The sequence below is a fragment of the Penaeus japonicus genome, unplaced genomic scaffold, assembly GCF_977035675.1.
Source record: "Penaeus japonicus unplaced genomic scaffold, GWHDUDI00000001_assembly GWHDUDI00000003, whole genome shotgun sequence".
Taxonomy (NCBI): domain Eukaryota; kingdom Metazoa; phylum Arthropoda; class Malacostraca; order Decapoda; family Penaeidae; genus Penaeus; species Penaeus japonicus.
In genome coordinates this window covers 42,919,666-42,927,165 of record NW_028234405.1, presented here as the reverse complement: position 1 = coordinate 42,927,165, position 7,500 = coordinate 42,919,666, and the positions used below count along the sequence as shown (strand labels likewise).

Below are 7,500 nucleotides of genomic sequence, written 5' to 3'. Positions count from 1 at the left end.
AACAGTGCAACTTTGTGGAGCACTACTCTCGTTTCCTGAAGCTTTGTCCCTGTAGTGATTTCCCCCATTTACATCAGCCTTTTAAATATCAGCAAGGCTAGGTGAAAGTATTTCAAAATGTACAAGATACAAAATTAGCAATATATATTAGGGGGAATCACATGGTCATGTTACAATAACTATCGTCTGTCACTCAATCACCTGATATATTACAAAAACACGTCAAATTGTTGAACAGCTTGATACATACTACCAACACTGATGGATTACTCTCTACTTTTCAAATGTTGTGACTCTTTAAATATGTTCCACAAACCAATACATATGCTAACTGATTATGACAGTTATATTTTTTGCATCATAGAGACATTTTCTCTATATATGGTTTCCATGAGAGAAAAAACAAAAAAAAATCTGCACCTTCATGAAGATGCTTCAACAACATAGTTCAGAAAAATATGAAGCATGCATAAGTATGTATACAAACACGTAAATACGTGGGTATGTGTGTGAAACGTATGAATTCTTATGTGTATGTGTATATGGGTACATGTCTATGTGTATGTGTAAAAGTTTATATGTGTATTTGTGTATGTGTGAGTGTGCATGCATGAAGACATGCAAGAGCACAAGTACATTTACATGCTCACACATATATTATATATAACAGAATATGAAGTAAGGATTTTATAAACTTTTAATCATGTTTCTACAAGATCAAACATGAAGGCCTCTAATCAACTTGTGTATCATTGCATTAAAAGCAATTCCAATGAATATGAGGAAAAAAAACAATGACAATGTCATGCGACTCCAACTGATTAAATATGCTATTAAATCTAAAAATAGCTGGTTTTTCAATGTCCAGTTCTTGTTATTATTTTGTGGCATTGGTTATAGTTGGTTTTGTACTGTATAGCAAGCATATGAGAAATATATAATATTTCCTAACAAACCCGCCACACTTGAAATGTCAAAGTCCATGGAAAATATCCTGAAAATACAGCATAAATGGTGCAACAATTGTTGGTACAATATCAATATATGCAGCCTTAATATATGGTTTGATTCCATTTTTTTTTTCTCTTCTTTTTTTTAATTTTTATTTTTTTATTTTCATTTTTTGTCTGTCTCTCTGGAATGCTACAAAGTTACTTGGATTACCTAATCAGTTCTAAAAATCTATTTCCCAACGTATGGGAAAACTACTCATTCAAGTTCACTTGTCTTATAATTCACATGCCTGAAAAGAACTCTTTAAATCTCAACCTCCGTTCACTATGAAAAATTAACATAAATGCTTCAGCAAATACACTGACCATCAAATACTGACAATTAACAATGAAAAAAATAAAAAAAATAAAAAATCAGCAATATAAAAGTCCAGCAACTTAAGAATGCAACTCTGCTGCAGGACATGCACTACAGGAGCCCTCTTCCAGAAACAAAGGTGTCTGCGCATGATGAAAACAGGCATTCTTGAACTCCGTAACGTATTCAACCTCAAATGCACTCGCTCAGCAGCCACGGCCGCCACACGGTGGGTGATGTGGAAGAAGCCTGAGGGGAACGACCCAGAACCCAATCCATGAGCACGAGCCTGGGGGTCCCTCTCGCTCCTTCTGGTGAGAGCTTGTGCCTGTCTTTGGCTTACGATTGGGTCAGATTCTGGTACATTCTTTTACCCCAGAATTCCTCAAGATCAAAGGGCTTGAAGTCTGCAAGTGAACATTTTAAAGTGAATACAAACAGATATTTTGGATTACCAATTGCAGATAGGTATTGTAGTGTATATGAAGAAACATCATTTCTATGTGCAGAAGACACACAGACACACAGAAAGAAAGACAGACAGAGATAAAGAGAGGAGAGAGAGAGAGAGAGAGAGAGAGAGAGAGAGAGAGAGAGAGAGAGAGAGAGAGAGAGAGAGAGAGAGAGAGAGAGAGAGAGAGAGAGAGAAGGGAAAAGAGAGAGAGAGAGAGAGAGAGAGAGAGAGAGAGAGAGAGAGGGGAAGAGAGAGAGAGAGAGAGAGAGAGGGGGAGAGAGAGAGAGGGGAGAGAAGGAGGGGAGAGAAGAGAAGAGAGAAGAGAGAGGAGAGAGAGAAGAGAGAGAGAGAGGAGAGGAGAGAGAAGAGAAGAGAGAGAAGAGAGAGAGAGAAGAGAGAGAGAGAGAGAGAGAGAAGAGAAGGAGAGAGAGAAAAGAAGAGAGAGAGAGAGAGAGAAGAAGAAGAGAGGAAGAGAAGAGAAGAGAGAAGGAGAGGAGAGAGAAGAGAGAGAGAGAGAGAGAGAGAGGAGAGAGGAGAGAGCGAGGAGAGAGAGAGAGAGAGAGAGAGAGAGGAGAGAGAGAGAGAGAGAGAGAGAGAGAGAGAGAGAGAGAAAGAGAGAGAGACAGTGACAGAGAGAAGGAGAAACAGTGACAAAGAGAAGGAGAGAGAGAGAGGAGAGAGGAGAGAGGAGAGAGGAGAGAGGAGAGAGGAGAGAGGAGAGAGAGAGAGAGAGAAGAGAGGAGAGGAGAAGGAGAGAGAGAGAGAGAGAGAGAGAGAGAGAGAGAGAGAGAGAGAGAGAGAGAGAGAGAGAGAGAGAGAGAGAGAGAGAGAGAGAGAGAGAGAGAATATCTAATACTTTTTGAACTTGTTTTGATGTATCATACTATCAACATCATCATTCATTTAATCATTAATATCATTCTTATTATCATTGTTATCATTATTATCAACATTATCATTATGCTTATCATTATTATCACCATTATCATAATCATTACCATCATTACTATTACTACCACTATCAATACCATTACATATATTATTGTCAGAGTTTGTTATGAAATCAACAACAAAATCTTACCCTGTAATGCTGGATGAACATTTTTTTCTTGATAGTAAGCAATACCACTTCCTGAAAAAAAAAAATAATAATTAAATAAAAATCACATAAAATTAATGTAACAGCTTTATAGCCTACCCTAATATCTGTTAAACAATCCAATGCAAGTACCACACCAAAAATGACATTTAATATCCTTCAGTATAAAAAAAAAAATCGATAAAATTCATCATATCAAGGAACTAAAATCAAAATCTCTCACCTTGCCTGCTCATCTCAAGCTCCTTGTATACTCGGCCCCAAGCTGGAAAAAAATGTGGTTCATGTTAAATAAAGCAAGAAAAAATAAGCTGCGTGTTCATGGTTAGCAACTCTTATATAAGGCAATGTTGATGTTCAGAGGATTTGCAACAAGGCCAGAAATAGTGAATCATGTACATGTCTAACTGCTTAAGAACAAGAATTACAGAATTCTTTCTTTGCAACTGACAATCAAGCATTTAAAGAAATTTTTGACTTTCATGTAAAAATACAGATCTAAAAATAGAACATTTGATGTTCATTTACTACATGATTTGCAATTAATAGGATGTTCCTCCATGCAAAGTATAACACAAAATAAATAATTGAAAACGTCGAAATCCTCAAAATAATGTTCAGTAGAACATGAAAATCCAAGGTTAGAGTGGCTGACGAGTTGCTATGTGGCGACATCTAACGAGTTAAGTATGCGAAAAGTGTCAAAGGAAGGCCAAATCGGGTGTAAAAAAAAAAACACTGAAGAATAACTTATATATCTGTCAACATTATATCTCAAAACTTTCCATCGATGTGCAAATGGATGAGTTTCAAACAAACAAAAAAGGAAAAATCCGTGATCCATTACCTCTCGGCAATATCGCTAAACTTGTACTGCTTTCGTTCAAGCGGTAGAACTAAAATAATAAGCCTTTCATACTTATCTCACCCACAAGCACGCACCATGAGAGGACGCATGCATACACTCAAGCAAGGACAACCCTTCCTCCTACCCTCCTACCCTCCCTCTCTCTTGGCCTCATCAACCACTATCGTTGCGAATGTCTCCACCCGTTTCGCAGCGAATTAAAGCTTCCCCCATTCTATACGTTTAAACGTTCCTAAAAGTACGTTTGAGGAAGCTTGGAGAAAATCCTTGCCGCGTCTCCCGGCCGGGTGCCCAGCCGGCACTGCCATCTGGCTCTCGGCCAATGGGAAGCCGTCACATTTTGACGTCTCGGCCAATCCGCGCGCGTGTAAGGAAGGTGTGTGACGAGAGTGACGTAATCTTGACTGCGGCTGCTCATGCTGTTTCTATTATTGTTACTATGTTTTATGCTTCTTTAAAGGCGCCCCTACATCGACACTGGGGTTATATTTCTCCTTGTATTAAATGAAAATGCACAAGTCATGGGTATAACCACCGTGTTTAAATCAAACTAGCTATCTCGGTTTTACAACGGATTTAAAATATATATAACCGGCGAGAAAGTGAAAAAAAAATCGAGTTGGAGCTTTGAACCGAAGCACGTGGAGTTACTAAAAAAAATCGGAGGTACACGTGCTGCGGTCATAACAGCACGGTGGGGGAGGAGGGGAGGGTGGGAGTTAGCCGGCAAGACATGATAAGGTCTTGAGTTCGAATGCTTCTTCGGTTGGCCCTCTCACTTTCTCTCTTCCTTCTCCGCCACCCCCTTCCCTTCTCTTCTCTTCTCTTTTGTCTTTTCTTTTCTCTTCTCCTCTTTCCTCTTACCCTTCACTTCTTCACTTTGCAGTTTTCATTTTCTTCTCTTCTCCTCTCTCCTCTTCTTTCCCTTCTCTTCTTCACTTTCCACTTTCTTCTTTTCTCGCCTATCCTCTCTCCCCTCTTTTCTCTTATCTCTCTTCTCTCTTCTTCTCTTCTCTTTTCTCTCGTCTCTTCTTTTTTCTCCCTTCTTCTCTTCTCTACTTCTCTCTCCTCTTCTCTACTTCTCTCTCCTCTTCTCTACTTCTCTCTCCTCTTCTCTACTTCTCTCTCCTCTTCTCTACTTCTCTCTCCTCTTCTCCACTTTTCTCTCCTCTTCTCCACTTTTCTCCCCTCTTCTCCCCCCTCCCTCTCTACCCGAGACTCTATTCTAATGCAACCCACGTAAAGAATTTACGCCGGCCGCCGTACCCGTCCACACCAACCTAACCCCCCAGGTCGTCATATATGATCACGAGTGTATAAGAGTGAGTGAGGGTTGGGTTGAGGTTTTAAGTGTATGCGTAGGGGCGGACGCATAACAGCCCGTGTGTAATAGTAGCCACGAATTTCTTAAATTCCGGGGGTCAGATAAGCCTAGAGTAAAAGGGGGCGAGACGTTAGTTAGTTTTGGCGCGCTTTCCCCCTCGCCGTGACGTCATTCACCGGCGCTCTGACGTCACGCCTCTCAGCTGTGACGTCGCGAGACGTTTGCAGCTAATTGCAGAACGCAGGGTCAAGGAGAGACGGCAGAAAAGAAGTGGAAATATTTACGAATGCAACCGATATTCCCTTCCTCTGACTCTCGCGTTGGCAACTACCCTTTCTTGACGAATTCATTTCGGCGTACGTTGCAGGAGGAAAGGGAGAGTGCGAACTATGCCGGTGGGGAGAAGGGAAAAAAAGGAAACGAAAAAAGTAACGAAAAAGGATACAGAAGGAAAACAGAATGAGGAGCGAATGAACAAGACGGGCTCAGTAGAGACGTTATCATCAGTCGAGAATAGGAGAAAATAATAATAAAAAAAAACTGCCATTCAAACGCTTAGGTCCAAAATCACGATTAGACAAGGTGTGTATGCTCGGACTATCTAAAGAAAGACTGAAGTCAAAGTCAACTTCGTTTTAAACCGAAAAGAATACAAGAAGTTTAACAGATGAGCACTGAAAGATAAAATAAATATAGACAGTACCCTACGCCTCCCACGGCGTTTGGCTTTATCGTTATCAGCAAGATAACTGTGGAGTATGAAAGCAACACGGCGTGAGAATGAAATGTGGGAGGGGGGGAGGGGGGAGGAGGAGGAGGAGGAGGAGGAGGAGGAGGAGGAGGAGGAGGAGGAGGAGGAGGAGGAGGAGGGGGAGGAGGAGGGAGAGGAGGGGGAGGAGGGGAAGGAGGAGGGGGAGGAGGGGGAGGAGGAGGAGGAGGAGGAGGAGGAGGGGGGGGGGAGGAGGAGGAGGAGGAGGGGAGGAGGGGAGGAGGAGAAGAGGGGGGGGAGGAGGAGGAAGGAGGAGGGAGGAGGAGGGAGGAGGAGGAGGAGGAGGAGGAGGGGAGGAGTAGGAGGTGGAGGGGGGAGGAGGGAGGAGGGAAGGAGGAGGGAGGAAGGAGGAGGAGGAGGAGGAAGACAGGAGGAGGAGGAGGAGGAGGAGGAGGAGGAGGAGAGGGGGAGGAGGAGGAGAGGAGGAGGAGGAGGGGGGAGGAGAGGGGAGGAGGAGGGGGGAGGAGGAGGAAGAGGGGAGGGGAGGGGGAGGAGGGGAGGAGGAGGAGGAGGGGTAGGAGGAGGAGGAGAGGGGTAGGAGGAGGAGGAGGAGAGGGGTAGGAGGAGGAGGAGGAGAGGGGTAGGAGGAGGAGGAGGAGGAGGAGGAGGAGGAGGAGGAGGAGGAGGAGGAGGAGGAGGAGGAGGAGGAGGAGGAGGAGGGGGGGGGGAGACGTGGAAGGAGAAGAAGGGGAGAAGGAGGAGGAAGAGTGGTGGTAAGAGACAAACGACCTAAAGCCAAAGATGTTTCTCCCAACTGACTCCGTCAGCCTCCCTACCATTCACCAAACCTTTTACTCCAACCACCAAATGCCAAATGGTTACCTACAGGCAAGAAGGCTTGTCAGATGATGATGCCATGCCACGCAACGAGGCTCAGCCTTTGCAATAGTATATACTCTGCCCGAGCGGCGCCCCATGCCCGAAAGGAGCGTCTTTTAATTCCACGCATGAATACGATCAGCCAAGCCTCACCCGCGCGTGTCTCGAGGGCGCCTTCCGCTGCATAACAACATGCCCATCGGAATGTTGACCTTCCCTCCTCGTCCACTGTAATTCGCACGCGACACACGCAACCCAAACACGCAGACAAACACCTACGAAGAAGCTACCCACATTAAAAAGAAAGGTGACAGCTGCCGGGGAAGGGGGAATCACCCTAGGCAGGAGTCAGGCCATGCAACAACAACAACACACACATCGTAGCGACTCACATTCGTTGAAAAAGCGGATGAGTTCCTCGTGCTGGGGCGAAATGGCGTCATGATTGGGCGCGCGGCCGTTGGTGGAGCCCCGGCCGCCCTTGCTGCCGCCGACGCTCTGGAACACTGGCCGCGGAGAACTGCGGACAGACACAAAGGCACGCCAGGGTTACTTCCAAGTCTCTGTGCACATGGCGGTCATTGCTTTAGGTGAATAAATAAATAACTATATATAATACATATGTGTGTGTCTATGGATATATGTGTGTATGCATGCGTGTATGTATATGTATATGTATATGTATATGTATATGTATATGTATATGTATATGTATATGTATATGTATATGTATATGTATATGTATAAGTATAAGTATATATACATTAACACACACACACATACATATACACATGCATATATATATATATATATATATATATATATATATATATATGTACATATATATATATATATA

The 7,500-nt window shown here is 43.4% G+C and overlaps 1 protein-coding gene across 2 annotated transcripts in view; it reads right to left on the bottom strand.

Annotated features, from left to right (window-relative positions):
• Positions 1 to 7,500, bottom strand: part of LOC122247768 (mapk-regulated corepressor-interacting protein 1) — an 18,891-nt gene that overhangs the window by 485 nt on the left and 10,906 nt on the right. For both annotated transcript variants that reach the window (XM_086532978.1, XM_086532974.1), the window contains 4 exons: positions 7,037 to 7,164; positions 3,088 to 3,129; positions 2,847 to 2,897; positions 1 to 1,718 (listed from right to left, as the gene is read on the bottom strand). The exon at positions 1 to 1,718 is cut by the window's left edge and continues 485 nt beyond it. In XM_086532978.1, coding sequence (XP_086389104.1) covers positions 1,651 to 1,718; positions 2,847 to 2,897; positions 3,088 to 3,129; positions 7,037 to 7,164 — 289 coding nt within the window. In that variant the 3' untranslated portion in view covers positions 1 to 1,650. The remainder of the gene's footprint in view (positions 1,719 to 2,846; positions 2,898 to 3,087; positions 3,130 to 7,036; positions 7,165 to 7,500) is intronic.